Raw genomic sequence first — 19349 nt, forward strand, 5'->3', positions numbered from 1 at the left:
TACAGGGCACGGAATCAAACAATGTGACATCACACGCAAACGATTTTGTCTTGTAAAATGTTCTGTTGATTTGTATGGATGCTTATTCCTTGATTTATAGTTTGCAAAAATGTATAATGTACTTTTGCTATTTCAGCTTTGTTTGAGACTTTATTTTATGCACAACAAATGAAAGGTACAGCGTCTGTCAGAATGAATGAAATTATTCATTCATCTTTCTATCCAAATAATTTCTACTGCAAAAAAACCCAAAAAAAACTATGTGATAAAAAGAATCTCAAATGGGTAATGATTTAATATGAACTTTATGAAACTCTTTAAATAATGTCCAGCTTTGAAGACGTTAATTAACAAGTTTCATAAATTCAGTATTAAATCATTACCTATTTGATATCCTCTATTAATATATTGAGCACTGCAGTTGGTTAGTGGAGTTTAAAGTGTAAATATATATCAGAACTTCTATCTTGTTTTATAAACATGCCTTTTTACAATCTGTTAATCCATTAATTTTGTCTAATGCTTACAGGAATGGCCAGAGGTATCTCCTCATCACCAGAAGAACCGAATTTTTTCATGACACAGTATGTAGCAACACGCTGGTATCGTGCCCCAGAGATCATGCTGTCCCTTATTGAGTATGGAGTTGCAGTAGACATGTGGTCGATTGGCTGCATCTTTGCAGAGATGCTGGGACGCAGACACCTGTTTCCTGGTATTTCCATGGGATTAATGTATTTCTTTGCATGACTGAACTATATACTGATAACTATCTACCTTGTTTTTAGCTCTACTGGTCATAAACCTGAAGCGCTTATGTGATGATCTGTTATCCATCATCCATCCATTGTCTTTTGTCCATCTTGCATCTGTCCATTGTATAAGTTGTTACTCCTACTTCTGCTTAACTACCTGGTGGATTGCCATGAAACTTTACACACATTCATCCCATGTTTCTGGTTGATCATGGATGAAAATGGTGCTACTCACTTATCCAGTGTGGCCACCACAGTGGCCATTCTTGAAAATCTTGTTATCGCTATTTCTACTGAATGGATGATCATATCAACATGGGGTTTCCAACCTGAATATCTTATCTCAACACCTCCTCAAAGTTATATTGACATGGGGTTTTCCCCAAAAAGATGTCTGATATCTGGTTCATCATAAATGAATAGAATGCCCATGTGACATCAAGTATGGTCACCACACAGCAGCCATCTTGAAAACCTTGTTGTCGCTACTCTCCTGGAATGGATGGTCGTTTCAGCATTAGGTTTTCACTAAAAGACTTCTCTTTATGTCTAGTTGGTCCTAAATGAAAATGGTGCCAACCTGATGTCCAATATGGGTACCACAGTAGCCTTCTAGGAAAATCATTTTATTACTTCACCTCTTGATCAGAAGGTCATATTAACATGGGGTTTCTCCAAAAGACTTAACATCATGTCTACTTGGTCCTAAATGAAAATAGTGCTGATTTAGAATTTCATATGGTTTCCACAATGGCCATTATTAAAATCATGTTATCACTATTTCTACTGAATGAATGGTTATATCATCATGGAGTTTAAAATGAAAGACTTTTTGTAATACTTTGGTGATCTTAAATTAAAATAATGCTGATTGTTACGTGTCTAGGCTCTTACAAAAAGTAACAGGAAGAAAGTGACGACAACAAACTTTGTAAAATTTAGCAAATAATTTGTTTCCCTAGAATATCAAGTGAAAAATGAGAAAAAAGAACTTACAGTTTTACTAATCAAACCCAAAAATAATCCAAGAATTAAAAAATTGAAGTCCTAGTTAAAAAAGTCCATAATGAAACTGAGTTCAAGTCCCAATGAAATCCAAAATGGAAGACAATGACATCTGTTGTAACCTACAAAGTGCTGCAGTATCAACATTCTTTTGTTGAATAACAGAAAATATTATTCCAGATTTTGAGTTCTGTATAAATTTCAATAAATGTCCTTGTCCAAGAATCTGTGATGTCAGGCTGGTTCTAATGCTGCCTTTTAGACAATATCAAAATGTTATCCCTACTCCTCCTCAATGGAAAGTTATGTTGACATTGAATTTTCGCCAGAGGACTTTTTTTTTATAGGTCTAATGAGCAATTAGACATCATAAGAAGTTGTGTAGTGAAAAGTCAACATCAATATGGCTTTCCATAAAACTAAATGAAATTGATGCTGATGTGATAGATGATATTGCTGCCAGAGCAGAGCATCATGAAATCTTGTTAATGCAACTCCCGAATGGATGGTTATATCAAATTGGGGATTTTCACTAAAAGACTTCCTTTGATATCAAGTTGGTCCTAAATGAAAATGGGGCCAGTCTGATGCCAAGTTTGGCCACTACAGTAGCTGTTCTGAAAATCTTATTCTCTCTACTTCTCTTGAATGAAACATAATATTACCATGGGGTTTTCACCAGATGACTTGTTATGATATCTAGTTGGTCATAAATGATAATTTTTGCTGACCTAAATGACTTTGTATGATGTAGTATGATTGTAAATGAGAATGACGCCAAATGGACTTCTAATATGACTGCCACAATGCCCATTTTGAAAGTCTTGTTATCACTACTTCTCCTTGATGACTGGGCATGTTGACATTGTGCTTTCAGCAAAACACTTCTTATAATTTCTAGTTGGTACTAAATTGAAATGGCATCAGTCTGATGTCAAATATGGCCACCATGGCACCCATCTTGAAAATCTTGTTTTCTTTGATCCTTAAAAATGAAAAGTCATATCATCATGGAGTTTCCACCAGAAGACTTTTTTTTTTATGTCTTCTTGATCTTAAAAGGAAATGGTACCAAGCTGACATCCATTAACAGCTGCTGATTTGAAAATTTTGTTATTACTGAAAAATATCAAAGATGGTTTCAACACTGTGCACTTAAAAGGAAGTAATAGTTTTACCTTCAATTCCTAGAAATTCTTTTAAGCCAGTAGAGCATCAGTTCTCTTCCATTTTGTCTGAGAGAGAGGCATTGTTTTATTTTGTAATTAATATAGAATGAAACTCACTGTAAAAGTGTCTGAAATTTTCTTTTAAAACCTGCTGAATAAATTATTTAGACAACTAAGGATTAAATTGGAACATATAGGTTTCTTTCCTATTTATAAGTGAATTGCCACCTGGCATGTGAAGGTAGTATCGTAAAACTTCCCCCAGCATGTCATAGGTTTGGGTTGTCTCTAGGGATGTGCTGCATGTAAAACTTCCCCTGTATGTCACAGATTCGGGTTGTCCATAAGGATGTATAGCACATAAAACTTCCTTTGTATGTCACAGATTCGGGTTGTCCATACGGATGTATAGCACATAAAACTTCCTTTGTATGTCACAGATTCGGGTTGTCCATAAGGATGTATAGCACATAAAACTTCCTTTGTATGTCATATATGTGGATTGTCTGAGGATGTGCTGCGTGTGAAACATTTTGTATGCCACATATTTGACTTTTCTCTTGGAATGTGCTGTACATAACTTTCCCTCTCTGTCTCGGATTTGGGTTGTCTCCTGGAATGTGCTATACATAAACATCCCCTGTCTGTCACAGATTTGGGTTGTCTTTTAGCATGTACAGAATATAAACTTCCCAATATGTCACAGATTTGGTTGACTCTTTGGCTGTGCTGCACATAAGAACTTCCATTTCTTGAGCTGTACGTAACAGATTTGGGTTGTCTCCACTTTACATCACATATTTGGGTTGTCTCCCCTCTACAACACATATTTGGGTTGCCATAGATGTGCTACACATACAGCTGCCCTTGTATGTTATATATCTGAGATGACCTTTGGGATGTTCTGCATGTAAAACTTCCCTTATATGTCACAGTTTTGAGTTATTTCATGGGATGTGCTATCATGCAAAGGTGGATTCATGAAGTTTCCTATGTTTTTCACAGACATGGGTTGTCTTTTGGGATGTGCTGCACATAGAACAAATTGTTTTAGATTCAAAACTTTCTCCCAGCTTTGTTCCTTACTCCTGTCAGTATCACGTTTGCTCATTTCAGTTTTTTTTAAAAGAAAGGATTACATTAGTTCTCAAACAACAGCCAACTTTAATTTTTTTAAAAGATTAATTGGCATAAAATCTCATTATTTGTTGATCATAAAAAATTTTAATCATAAGTCTTTAAAGAATACAGCATACTGATTAAAGCTGGGAACATTTTATACCCATTACTTGTAACATAGTCATAAAGAGTGTACATTGAAGGTATACTTATTGTGCCGAATTTTACTTGAGTCATATTATTGTGATTTACATCCAAATGATTTTGTTTTCTTCAGGCAAGGACTACATATCTCAGCTCAAGCTCATCATAGGTATTGTCGGCTCACCTGCCCCTGAGCTTCTAAACCTATGCCAGTCCAATATGATAAGAAACTACTGTACAGGTAAGCTAGGTCATTCCAGTATGATTCAAGAATTCTTTACATATATCCTGTGTCAGTCCAGTATGATTAAAGAATACTGTACATGTAACCTCTGTCATTCCAATATGATTCAAGGATTCTTTACATGTAGCCTGTGTCAGTCCACTATGATTAAAGAATGCTGTACAGATAAGCAATGTTTGTCCAATATGATTCAAGAATACTGTACATGTAAGCAGTGCAAGTCAGATATGATTCAAGAATACTGTACAGGTAAGCAATGTCAGTCCAGTATGATTAAAATTACTATATAGGTTAGCAGTGATAATCCAGTATGATTCAAGAATACTGTTCAGTTAAGTGATGTCTGTATAGTTGGATTAAAGAATACTGCACAAAAGTAAGCAGTGTCAGTCTAGTATGATTAAACAATGCTATTCAGATAAGCTGTCAGGCCAGTACAGTTACAGCTAAGCGATGTTAGTCCTGCAAACCATGAAATCTGATGCCCATGAAAATGATTGTCATTTCTTGCAAAACCTATGCATCTTGAAAATCTTTTTATCGTTACTCCACCAGAATATTTGGCTATATTGACATAAGAGTGTCACTAAAAGACTTTTTATGATGATGGTCATAACTGAAAATGGTGTTGATCAGACATCCAATATGGCTACAACAGGGGCCATCTTGAAAATATTGTTATTGCTTCTCCTGAATAGAAAGTTATATGAGCATGGAGTTTCCATGAGAAAGACTTCTTATAGTGTCTTGTTGGTCTTAAATAAAACATGTGCCACTCCACTATCCACATCTTGAAAATCTTGTACCTTCTCTTCCTAGATGGAAAGTCATAACAACACTAGGTTATCACCAGAAGGCTTCCTATGAGGTGTAGTTGGTACTCAGTTAAAATGGTACCAGTCTAAATTCTGAATCCAGTATGGCCACCATGGCAGCCATCTTGAAAATTTTGTAATTGTTACTTCTCCAATGGAAAGTTGTATCGACATGGGGTTTTCACCAGAAGGCTAATTATGACATCTAGTTAGTCCTGAATGAAAATTATGCTGATATGACATTAAATACAGCTGCCACAATGAACATATTGAAAAATCTTTACACTGATTCTTCTGAATCAAATCAACATGGTATTTTCATGAAAAGCATTCCAGTATTATCTAACTTGTCCTAGATGAAAATGGTACCAATCTTGCATCTAAAATGGCTAATTTTAAAATCTGATCATTCAAGAATATCAGAGTTGTTTTCAGTCTCAGCACTTAAAAAGAAGAAAAGGTCATATCTTGAATTCCTGTAAATTCTCTTTTTTCTTAGAGTATAGCATCATTTCTTTATAGGGACTCTTATTTGGGTAATACCATATTTACTATATATATTAGGACATAATAAAATATTTAAAACATTCCTGTCCCAGAACTTGCGGTGAAACTTTTTCCACCTAGGTCATATGTCCCTAGACTTATGAAACAAAATCAGTTTGTATTGAATTTGTCCCTCTCCCCCGCCACACATTGTATTAAAATAGATAAATAAAACACTCATTTGATAAGAAAAAGAAATATCTAACGTTGTATTGTTATCATTTATTCCATTTTTTTCATCTTGAGCATTAAAGAATAAAATAAATCCACAAACTCTGTATATGTAGCGTGGGCTTCCATTCTGTAGCTTGTATCTCTTATGTTCGACAACAGACGACACATTGTTCATTGACACGAACATTGAGAAACAAATTGTGTTTGGTTGTGCTCAAAGGTTTGAATATATTATCTGACTGAAAACAAGATTCAACAAAATCGAAAACAAGAGGGAAATAATCGATATCTTGAAGACAACTGTCATTCACACATGACATTTTAATTTGGCACATAATAACCAAGGTTTAATTTTATCCAGGTCATCTATACGACAGTATCTCGCAAATAAAAATAATTATTTGAAAACACATTCACTTGAGTTCAAGTGACAATCTTCTTGCTAACACAAGTAACAAAAGTATCATTAAAGCAAGTTATTTCTGTGTATACTATTTACCTGCAGACATTAATGCTCGTTTGTATTAATTATAACTATAGATGCCAAGCATATAGAAGCCCGGGTGGTGAATAAACACAACTGTCAGTGAGCAGCAAACTCATTCTTTGAACTTACCGACAGGACATCAAGGACAAATGTTATTTTTATTACAAAGCAAGGTGACCTTGGAAACCAACTTTGAATCTTCAAAGTGTGCCGATTATTTATTTTTTTAATTTTTTTAATGAATTATTATTATTATTATACACAGATGGCCGAGATATGGAAGCTAACTTTTCACTGGTATTCATGAAAATTTTGAATATAAATTGAAACAATGGAACAAATTTTAAAGTGACACGATCTAGTGTTTCGTGCATGGACATCAATGACTCAACATTGCCCAAAAGATTTAGAGAAAATAAAATCATTTGATGAATTTGTGAAAGCCAGAAGAGAAGCAGATGATTTTGCCAAAAATCTGATATGGATGAAATTCTAGTGTACTTTGACCTCATTCCTGGACAAACTGACGATAAGATGGGGATCAAAAGCGTGAGAATTAGCATGACTGGTGCAGATTTTTAAAAAACAGTTACTTTAGTCCTTTGAGTTTCCGGGTTATATGGGTGCAGGAGAAGGGTTGTGTTGATGAGATAATGCTGCAGTTAATTGAAGAGTTTCGTCTCAAGTACACAGTTTTATATTTTTTTAAATAAAATTTCAGTGTTTTAAATAAAATTTCAGTTGGAGTGCATTTTTCGACTTGTAATTTTCAAATGATTTAAAAGGTGTCCCACAACTTCTGACTCAAAAAAATCTATGTGTTCCAGAACATACAGTGTGCAAAAAAATTACTTTTAAAATTAATTTAAGGTGTCCCAACATATATGGTAAATACATTGAACACAATATACCTAAATAACACCAACTATTTAATCAATTCATCCTTGGAAAAGCTAGGCATAGTTGAACTACATGATGTTTTTTAACAGTATGTGAGAAAAACAATGATTACAAAATCACATCCATGCTGAATGAGTGTTCTGGTTGTACATGCTTTATGAAGTGTTCTTTGTCCCATGCCCCAATGGGACAACCCCTGCAACTCTCTGGCTACCAGTTTTTTTCCCCTGGAACTCCTTGCATGCCCTAATTGTTTTGCCTAATGGACTTAATCTAATTATGAATATGATCTCTCATAGCAGTTTTTATATTAGAAAGTACTCAAATTTAAAATTTATACAGTTTTTTTTCTCCAAACTTGAATCATGGTTTCTTCTTCATATATGTTATCCAATCATAATGCATTAGGAATATATAACCTGTCTCACACATTCAACTCTGCCAGGCATGTTTTTAGCAATGAAAATAGTAAAAATCATCTGCCTACCTAGTTGGAAGTAAGATTTGAGCTTTCTCCCATTAAATAGAGGGATTGGTGCTAAATGACTATTTTAGACATTTGTTTGATATTAGCATACTGTTTACATTTAGTGCTTGATTGGTTTCACCTATATTAGCCTTTGTTTTGCTCTCTATATTTATAGGTGTCATTACTCTGGTCAGGACAAAGTACACATAATGCAAGGATTATAAAAGTCATAGACAAAATTGGAATACTGCTATTCAAAGGAAACAGAGAAACAGACATAATATTGCAGTAAAAAAAATGTTGAAACCAGTCTATTTAGTTTGAAAAATAACCATAACTGCTACAGAACTTTATCTAATTTGAATGACATAACATAAAATTAACTCTAATTTTATTTGCTTGAAATATACTCAAATCAGATGAAAATTTCATAAGGGTAAATGTTGAAATTAGACAAGATTTTATAATTTATAGCTCTTGGACCAAAGCAGGCTGTACCCTGGTCAACACTTTACCCAAAGGCCAGTAAAAAAGCCCTTAGTCTGCTGAATAAGATGTTGGTCCTTCATCCAAAGGAGCGTATTACAGTGGAACAGGCCCTGGTCCACCCTTACCTGAATAAGTACCATGATCCTGATGATGAACCAATATGCGTACCTGCATTTAACTTCGACTTTGAGAAGAAAGTAAGCCCTTATATCTTATTCAAACTTTTTAAAAGCATTTGAAGAAACTGATTCCATTTCTTCTTTTTTAATTCATCACATTCATGATGAGACACATTTACTTAAAGCACAGTGCAGTGCAGAATACTACAGTACAATATATCAACCACTTATGTGTTGTAAATACATTGAATCATAGTTCATATCACCAGTAATTCCTCTGACATGCTTAGAGTTTTAAGAGGTAAATTGTAATCAAGAGCACTTTGTCAATTTATAAGATTTATCTAGTTCTTGAAGGTATTTTAATATAGACACTTCTGCAGTTGTTGCAAATTACAGAGAATTTATATAAACCATACCACAGATCACACAAAAGCTGCAATTTTTAAATTCCCAATACATGATAAAATTGTGTTTATACAAACACATTTCCAAAAATGTCATATTTTAGGGGCGAGATGTTTTTTCACACTGTGATATATGCCTGTAACCTGTATAAACAATAAAGACATGATTCACATAGCTTCAAGCTTATGGAATACTATCATCCTCGAGTAGTTAATAGTTAATTGTCTTTTGGGGCAGTTATAAGGTAAAGTAAGTTAAGCAACAACAGTTACATATGTTACTCATTTGACTGCCAGTAGCTATGATGATTTGTGTTTCTGGTCCATTGAGCATTGCTGTGGATGAACCCATTGCATAGGTTAAGTACATGAAGTAGAACAACCCAATTCAAAAAAGTAGGTAAGTTGGAGGTGTATGTTGAAGAAAATATAACTGTCGAACTTCATTGCCTTGCATGAGGTTGTTGAGGTCATCTCTATCAAAGATCATCGGCAAGTAGGTGATTAAGTGCAAAGATTGTTGTAAGTTAGATTTTACTCCATACAATGAATCATGAAAAAGAAAAGTATTTTGATTTGGTAGTTGCAATGGTAAAATTAGCAGTAGTACCAAAAGTGTGATTCCTTTTTGAAGGCGAAGTGTCAGAAAGTAGCTGTCATCTACCATCATGAATGCCAAAATTTGACATGAACACTAGTGTAGGCTTTGCATGTTTGACAATCCCTCCCAGCAATTCAGATCCCAAAAGATCATTGTAGTGCTCATAAAACTAAATTGCATCTTTTGGAAGGTTCGAACAACAGTATCATCTGGTATTAAATTATTGCATAAACACTATTGAAACTTGTATCAAACTTCGAACCCATGATGGGTGCTAGGTATCAGAGGTCTAAGTTGCTCATCTTTACAGATCACTAACATTTCACCTCCATCCACATGGGTTCAAGTCTCAATTCAATCAACATGGATATGTGAGAAAACTTTCCAGCAGCTTACCATGGGTTGGTGGTCATCTTCCTGCATTCTTCCTCCACCAAATATAGTGGCCACCATGTATAACCTATAAATAGTGTTAAATTCCACAAACCTAGCCAGTCAGACCCTCCAAAGAACAGTCTACAGATTAATGCTGTACTCCACTGTCTAACAGTGACAGTTAGGAGTTATTCTTGCTATACTCTAATGTCTTACTAACAGTGACAATCAAAAATAAATAATGCTGTACTCCATTGTCTAACAGATTGACAGGAGTAATTCATGCTATACTCTACTGTCTAACAGATAGTGACAATTAGGAGTAATTCATGCTTTTCTCCATTGTCTAACAAATAGTGACAATCAGGAGTAAGTCATGACTGCATATAAATGATGGAAGGTGGATGCTAACTAAATAAGTCTACTGATTGGTTTTGTTACGTTCTGCTTGCTGACCCTCCCCTTTTGGGACCACGAAACTCACAATTTTTTTCGTCTCAGAAACCAACAGTCAGTTCTGGATGGTTGGCAAATATACTAATGTTTGCCAATTTTGTTCTTGTTTTTTTAAATTGTTGTTGTAGTATGGTTTAACGCCATTTTTCAGCACATGATAGGCTATACATGGCGGCCAGTATTAATGATGGAGGAAGAAGCTGGGAAAACCCTGGAAAGAACCACCGACCCACGAGAAGCTACTGGCAAGCTTTCTCACATACCCACATTGGCTGAATCCAAGACTCAAACCCATGCAGACAGAGGAGATGGCAGTGATCCATAACGAAGAGCACTTTAGACCACTCAGCCACTCTGGGACTTTTTTAAACAAATCATTTCCAATGTAAACAATCATCAAACTTTGATATGTTCGAAGTAATGTTGATTTTCATTCATTTGAAGGTATTTTAGTGTATCAGATAGCAAGATTGTTTAATTGTTAAATGAAAGTTTATTATTTTGCATTTTTCCATTTATGTGACATGAGTGGAAAGTTTGGAAAATAACAATATTTTTTCCAGCCCAGCAACTTTTTGATTTTGATCTTGTCCTAGATTTTGAGGTAAAAGTGCTTTTTCCAGCTACATAGCCTTCAGCTCTGTGAGTCATACACCAGAAGAGCTTATTCGATCGCCTTTCATCTGTCATCCTTTATCATACATTTGTTGTCACTACACCTAACCTACAAAAGGGACAGACATCAAACTCTGCCATCATTCATTCCAAGGTTTGGTTGCTTATTAATGAAAATGATGCCTGTCAGACATCTGTTGAAAATGTTATTATCACTACTACAGTTTGAACAGATGGTACTATCAACATTGAGCTTTCACTGCATTAAATATTTGACATCTAGTTGGTCCTAAATGAAATTAGACATTTTGATTTCTTGTGACGTCTAGCTGCTCCTAAATGTAAATGGTGCCCATTGGACATGCCCTCAGACATCCAATATGGGCCACCATAGCAGCCATTTAAAACATCTTGTTGTGCAAGTCATCCTGAATGGATGGTATTATTGATATAAAGGTTTTCACTGAAAGACTTCTTATGTTATCTAGTTTGACCTAAAATGAAAATGGTATGAATAAGACATCAGTATTACCACCATTTGAAAATCTTATTTTCACCCTTCTGGAACATATGTTGTATTAAAACAGTCTACATGTATTTGGTCCAAAATGAAATGGTGTCACAACTCCTTCTAAATGGATGGCGGTATCTGCATGTTCTTTTCACTAAAAACTTGAATTGTCTGCTTGGTACTAACTGATAATGGTTCCAAAGCTGTATGGGGATTTCACCATAAGACTTTTAATCACATCTGATTGGTCCTAACAGAAAATGATGCCAGTCTAACATACAGTTTAGCCAGCATGGTGTCTATGTTGAAAATCTAGTTATGGCAACTTCTCCTAAAGGATGTTATAGCAACATTAGTATTTTACTATATATAAAAAAACATTTTTATAATGCTTCGCTGTCTTAAATTAGAAATGTGCCAATCTCACATTCACTATCATAAAACATTCCTGTAGCTGCTACTTTTGAAAGGGTTGTCATAGTGAAATGAGGTATTCACTAAAAGATGTTTTGATGATATTGGTCCTAATGAAAAGTTACCAATCAGACCTGCAATATGGCCACCATAGTATCATCTCGAAAATCTTTTTATAGCTGCTACCTCATAACATTATTACATTTACCAGTTTTGTGGCAGTGGTGACAACCTCACAAATCATGTTATTACTACTTCTGATGAATGGATAGCAACTTTGGTTTTTAACTAAATGGCTTCCTATGATATCTAGTTGTTTCTGAATGAAAATAGTGCTGATCAGTCTACAGTATGGCTGCTTTGCTAGCTATATTGAATATTTTGTTACAGCTTCTTCTGATGAACAGATAGTCATGCAGGCATAGTGTTATCACAAAGCATTCTTATGATAATTTAGTTGGTCTTAAACCAAACCTCCAGTATGATGGCCATAGTGGATATCTTGACCATCTTAATGTGGCTAATTATCCAGAATAGATGGTCATATTGAAATGGGTTTTCATTGAAACATTATACCAGACATGTCAACCCTTACAGTTTTAACATAACGCTTGCCAAAATGGCCCCTAAATATGAATTTATGGAACTTGAACAAAAAATAAGAAAATACATTCATAGTAGTCAAATAAGAACATTGGCTTCTTAAGGTTTGAGTGCAGGAGTCAGGTTGTCATATCAGACTGGTAGAGTTGGTCAGGGAACTAGACTAATTTTATATAGGGTACCTCACATGCTTTAATTTGTGTTTGCTTTTATGTTAGAGCATAATCTAGAAATATCCAAGGAACAAAACATTTTGTAGGCAAAAATGACAATCGCCTCTTAAAGTCCAAACAGTCAGCACAGACTTACAAAAGCATATTCATCTACATGGCAGATGCTTGGGTAAAAAAAAGCAGCAACGGTGACAATTTCTTTATTGAACATCATGTCATGACAGTTTGAATATTGCCCATGGTGGGAGAATAGATTGGCACAGCCACGTGAATTAGAAGATATTTGGATTAATACGAGCTTAGAGAATGAAGTAATTAACCTCCATGAGGCTTTTAAGCATTGGTTAGAAAGCCAGACCTAATTGACGTTCTGATCAAGCCTTTTTTTTAGTCTTAAAATCAATGTCAGGGGTACTATCAAATTCAATGGAATGCAACTAAATATAAAATCTGGATAAAATTCACTTGTACATGTACAAAGTCAAAAATGTAAGCAAAGACAGTTGACTTAATGATCAAGCCAGTTGTCTTTGATAGTCAGCACTGTGATGTTTATTTTAAGGTCAATAGTCTTGACTTAGGATATAAGCTGTACTGGCTTGTAAGCATGATTACACAAATGAATGGATTTTTATCATTTAACTTAGTATGTGGATATATCTGAAGAATACCTTGACTGATATCACGTCAGTAAAATGGGGAGGGTGTGTCCCAAAAATATCAATACAATAATTATGTATCTATAATATAGATATATAGATTTAATCAAATTTAACATGTGGTTATATCTTGACATTGTCTGAGGCAAGTTCATTGACCTTCTATCCTTGATATCAGGTTCATAGTCAAAGGCCATGACAAATATGCAGTTTTAGGTAGGTATCTTGTGAACCTGTTAACTCAGACTTAACAAAATAGTTTTATTACCAAATTTAGTACGTCAGAGTTTATAAAATAAAATATCAGATTGTTTCAATACTCCAAAGTTAAACAGGAGATAGATACTTGGATTCCTGTAAATTCTTTTGGGCCAGTTGAGCATCAGTCTTTTCAAGGGATTCTTGCTGATCTAGATAAAGCATAAAAATCTGTACATGCTTTGCTATCATTTTAGGATATGGATAAAGATGAACTAAGGGAGGCAGTATACAAGGAAATAATGGACTACCACACCCCCAAGACTCCAACCTTTAGTTTTAATGCAGTTTTGCGGCCTGTTGCCAAAACTCCAGATGGTTCTCAGCCCTCCCATCCCAACCACCCCCTATCTCAGGGACTGGCTGAACAATCCTGTGTCAATGTACAGTCCGCTACAGAAAGTAAGGGGCAGGTAACCCATAATGATGCTGGATCTATTAAGAAGATGCCTCATCATGACCAGAGCGAGAATGATGAAGTATTTAACAGACCACTTAGTGCTAAGGGAGATGACAGTAATGTTCGCATAGATACATCACCTAATGTGCTAAGTGTTGATCCTAATGATGTAGAAATGCTAAGCGCCAAATCATTGGAAAGGAAGGATGATACAGCACCGGCCAAAGTCCTGTTAAAGGAAAACCGAGAGCCAGAAAACATCTTGGCTTCAAAACCTGAGTCAAATAAAAACAAGTCGGATCAGAACAAGACGATATCACAAGACACCAAGGCAATTATCAAGGCTGCTTTGTTAAAAGCATCACAGGAGAAAGAGAGACGAAGTGAGTGCATTATCAGAAATAATCTATTGCCAGTTCGGATACCAGTTTGTGTATTTCCGTTTTTAATTGATCAGTCTTTCTGATTTTTTGTAACATGTCAGTTGGAAAAGCATTTTTTTTTTTTTTATTTTATTTTTATTTTTGAGAATTTCTATTTTTAACTAACTTTCCAACCTGTCAGCACATTATAAATAAGAATACATCTACACTGCATGTAGGGAGCTGCATTAGCTTGGTTCTTAGAACATTGGACATGTAAACCAAAGATCACCACTTTAGTACCCACCTAGGCCAGCCAGGTCAGCTGCCTCAGTGTGTTTCTGGGAAATTCATTTAGTTCCCATTTCCTTGCCATGCCATAGCAAATAATGTATTAAATGTGCTTTAGAAACAAATCAACCAAACTATATTGTGTAATATTGCATGATTAGACAAGAAGAGAAAAAACATGAACATATGCAAATGATACAGAATTTTTAATAATTTCTTTTCGTGGCATTGTTTCTGTTTGGTTGAATATGATTCTGTGTAAACATTCCTATGGGATCTGCAGTGGCTCAGTGGATAGCATGCCAGACTCACAACCAAAAGGGTGCAGGTTTGAATCCTACCATTGGGCCAGTCTGGATCAGCCACTGTGGTGAGTCCTAGGACAAGGTTCTTTACGCTGATGCATTACTCCAATTGCCTCGGCGCTAAATAACCTACTTGTGTTGCTCTGCCATAAAGTTCAAAACTGACAAGATTCCTGATGAATAACATGTTGTAAACCTTCAGGTTCTTTGTCTGAGGAGAATAAGCCCAGACCAGTCACTGCGGCTGCCAGACAGAGAGAAAGAGAAGAGAAAAGGAGACAGAAGAAAGAAAAACACATGGAAAGACTAAAGAAACAGAAGGAAAGAAAAGGTAAAGTTTTATTTCATGAACATTTTTTTTATACTTTTACTAAAACAAATTTTCTTTCTCCATTCTGTGGCCAAATCTTTGGACCAGTTTCCTGTATTAAAAGAAGTTTGAAATGGCTTGTAACAGGAAGTTTAAATCTTTGGAGCAAGTTCTTGCATTCAAGAAGCTAATTTATAATTGCTTTAAGATCTACTTATAAGGAAGTACAGATCTTTAGAGGAGGTTCCTGTATGGAAGAAGTGGCTTTGAGCAGTGCTTAACAGTGGTATATGTGTTCATCTTTTCTTATTCTCCTTTTGTAGTACTGGGAGTTTTGTAAATGTTTGAGTGCATGAGTAGATAGGTGATTAGTATTGGTTTGTTTTTGTGGGTTTAACACCATTTTTCAGCACACGATAGGCTATACATGGCAGCCAGTATTACTGGTGGAGGAAGAACCCACGAAAACCACCAACTCACGAATGCTACTGGCAAGCTTTCTCACATACCTACATTGGCCGAATCCAAGACTCGAACCTACGCAGACAGAGGTGAGATGGCAGTGATCTGTAACGGAAAGCACTTTAGATGAGTCTGCCACTCAGGGCCCTGATTAGTGTTGGAGTGTAGGGCAGATGTTAATCATTGGAGTGTTATGGGCAGATAGGCTTTAAGTATAGGAGTGTATGAGCAGAATGGTGTTCTGTATAAGATTGTATGAGTAGATAGTATTCAGTGTAGAAGTTTATGAGCATATAAGTGTTCATTATAGAAGTGTGTGAGCAAAAGAGTGATCAGCAGAGGAGTGTATGTTCAGTTGAGTTATCAGTAGCTGCTCTGAATGAGCAGATGGGTGATCAGTAGAGGAGTGTATAGTCAGGTGAGTGATGAGTATCTCATTGTTTGAGCAGATGAGTGATCGGTAGAGGAGTGTATGGTCAGGTGAGTGATCAGTATCTGCTCTGTATTATACATGTATAGCATCTGTGCATTGTCATTATCATAATAGCATACATTATGTATATTATACATGTATAGCATCTGTGCATGATCATTTTCATAATAGCAAGCTCTGTATATATTATACATGTATAGCATCTGTGCATGATCATTTTCATAATAGCAAGCATTATGTATGTTATACATGTATAGCATCTGTTCATGATCATTATCATAATAGCAAGCATTATGTGTATTATACATGACATATTGTATAGCATCTGTGCATGATCATTATTATTACATTATCAAGCAAGGGGGCCGAGTGGTCAAAAGTGCTCTCCGTTATGGATCACTGCCATCTCCACCTCTGTCTGTGGGTCCAAGTCTCAGATTTGGCCAAAGTCTCAGATTCGGCCAATGTAGGTATGTGAGACAGCTTGCCAGTAGCTTCTAAAGGGTCAGTGGTTCTTTCCGGGGAATGCCATTTTTCAGTACATGATTGGCTATACATGGTGGCCAGTATTAATGGTGGAGGAAGAACCCGGGAAAACCCCAGAAAGTACCACCAACCCACGAGAACTACTGGCAAGCTTTCTCGCATACCCAAATTGGTCGAAACCGAGACTCGAACCCATGCAGACAGAGGTGAGATGGCAGTGATCCATAATGGAGAGTGCTTTAGACCACTCAGCCACTCAGGGCCCCCATGTAGTTGTAAGAATCATACAGAAGAAGGTTATCCACTAATTTAAGATGCAAAACAGATTCCCATATGAGAGTCATGTGATCACTTCTAGATGCTTTACATCACATACTCCCAGTACAGCCTCGATTACACTCTATAAATCACACACTAAGAATGAATAAAAAAAGAAGTTGTTTACTGATTCTGAATCAAGGTCAGGAACTAGGTCAGCATTAAGATACAAAGTTCTAATATTAGGTGTTTATGATAAAACAGGCAGGTCAAACTGATTTCTGGAAAATGTCAAATTCCAGTAAATAAAATTACATTACAATAGCATGTATTGGAATAATAATAAAAATTAAAACTAACAAACAAACCAATTAAATCAAATTTAAATTAAATCAATTATACATAACAATTGCCTTTATATGATTATATTCTATAATTCAGGGTCTGAGAATGAAGGAATGCTGTTAACTAATGCCGACAAAGAACTGTTACAAAGATGGATGATCATGCAGAAAACAAATGCACCTGTGAAGATAGCTCCAAAACCTGCAATAGCTTCCTATCCAGTCTTTCACCCAAATGCTAATGTTAATATTTCAAACCCTTCAGGAAACAATGTTGCTGACCAAAAAGGCCCAAGTCAAACACATGGACAGGTGATTGTTGGTCAGAACTGGAATATGCCAACATCATACCAAAATCAGACACTGCCTAATCCCAGTGTTCAGGGTGAAGGTCCGAACACAAGTCAAGGTCATTGTCAAGGTCATGGACAGTTTCAACATACACAAATTCAGTCAGGTCATCAATCAGAATTGTTTCAACAAGTGAGTGTTCCAAAGCTCCCTTCTATCACAGTTACCCAAATGCAGTCGATTCAAGACAGAAATAATTTAGAGTTCAGTCATAATGTAAATGAAGTGGCTGGTCAGTCTTTTAGTCAGCAACAGGATGGTACTAACATACATTTAAAAGATCAAAGTTTTGGTGATGGACAATTTCATGTTGATTTTTCTACAGTGAATCTGCATAATTTAAACTTTACATCAGTTGGAGATTTTACAACTTGTCATGATCATAACACAGATAGAGTGACAATCTCCACAGTTCACAACTCTTCACAGAGCAACTCCTACATCACTTCATCAGTTACAAGTACTGACACTAATGAAGATTTTCTCCAGCAATTATGTAGCCACACTTCTCCACAATCTTACCACCAGGTGTCACCAGCATCTCAAGAACATGTGTCACCCCAATCACATCATCAGCTATCACCAGTCCACAACAGGTTTCCAGTTCATGGTGGGTCCCCATCATATCTTGGAGAACACTCGGACAGCAGTCTGAACTCTACATTCAACACATCAGATTCAGTGCACAGTGATATTAATGCCAGTCAGTTTTTCTCATCTGTGTACCAGAGCCCAAGGACAGACAGTCGAGATCATCACAGCTCTTCCAACTCTAATTCAAACTCTCCCCCGTTAACAATCAACACCAAACAGGAGTCAATTCAAACTGCCCTCCACCGAACATTTACCCAGCCACAACCTGGACCTTCACAACCCAATCAGGATGACCTCCTGGCCCAAGGGGGTTCCCCACATGATTTGATTGCCCTTCTGTCTCAGCAGCTATCCAGGTCAAATGTGATGGATGACTTTCCACCATCGTTGACCTTGACACCAAGAGGTACAGGTGGTGGTTATGGTGTTGGCCTTGACCTCGACAATATCATGTTAGATGCACAAGATCAACAGGAAATGGAGGGGTAAGTCTTAAAATCTTTTCTGCTCTTCTTGCTCTATCTCATACATGGAGGCATTGAAATCCTAAGTTATTTGTGGGTCATAACATTGAACTTAAAAATGTTGGGATAAGCAGTGATGGGCAATAACACTCATGTTAAGTAAAACAATACATTCATTTTAAGTTTGTTTTATAGTTGCAGGTGTATTTGCGGTGTCTGTATTACATCATCTTTAATTTCCATCACAATTTTAAGCTTAATGTGTGCTTGTGTGTGTGTATGTGGATTTGCACATTACTTAAGTTGATGTCAGCTGCAAAACAGCAGTAGCAATCAATACTGATAGAACTTGCTTCTTTAACAACTCCTTTGACCCTACTAAGAGCTGAACTGTTTACTGTAAAATTTCTTTTAGATAGTATTCCAGATTTGTTTGGGTCTCAGTTTTGAATTATATTTTATGGTCCTTTTTTAAACAATAATTTCCAGCTGGTAATGACTCTCTCATCTCTCTCTCTCTCTCTCTCTTACTCGATCTTGAATCCTAATGTTCATGTATTGTGTATACATGAAAACTACATTTATTACTGTAGGTACTTTCTTACAAGTCAATTGAAACAGCAAACAACAAAGACCCTGATCTTCCATTACATAATTTGCCAGCGGAGCAGGGTCTACATTTTTTGCTCTTCTGATTGCTCCTAACAAACTGCATCTGCGTTATGCACCAGCAGATCTGATTCTGTTAGTTTTTATTTGGACTCGTCTTAGAGGCAAGTATA

General features: G+C 35.9%; 1 protein-coding gene across 2 annotated transcripts in view; it reads left to right on the forward strand.

The window, feature by feature from the left end:
• LOC149776790 (uncharacterized) overlaps positions 1-19349 on the forward strand; it is a 51749-nt gene that overhangs the window by 23577 nt on the left and 8823 nt on the right. For both annotated transcript variants that reach the window (XM_089941478.1, XM_089941477.1), the window contains exons 3-8: positions 530-715; positions 4326-4433; positions 8302-8513; positions 13705-14290; positions 15068-15196; positions 17256-18588. In XM_089941478.1, coding sequence (XP_089797604.1) covers positions 530-715; positions 4326-4433; positions 8302-8513; positions 13705-14290; positions 15068-15196; positions 17256-18588 — 2554 coding nt within the window. The remainder of the gene's footprint in view (positions 1-529; positions 716-4325; positions 4434-8301; positions 8514-13704; positions 14291-15067; positions 15197-17255; positions 18589-19349) is intronic.

Source organism: Sinohyriopsis cumingii, chromosome 18 (assembly GCF_028554795.1).
Source record: "Sinohyriopsis cumingii isolate HCF-2022 chromosome 18, ASM2855479v2, whole genome shotgun sequence".
Taxonomy (NCBI): Eukaryota; Metazoa; Mollusca; class Bivalvia; order Unionida; family Unionidae; genus Sinohyriopsis; species Sinohyriopsis cumingii.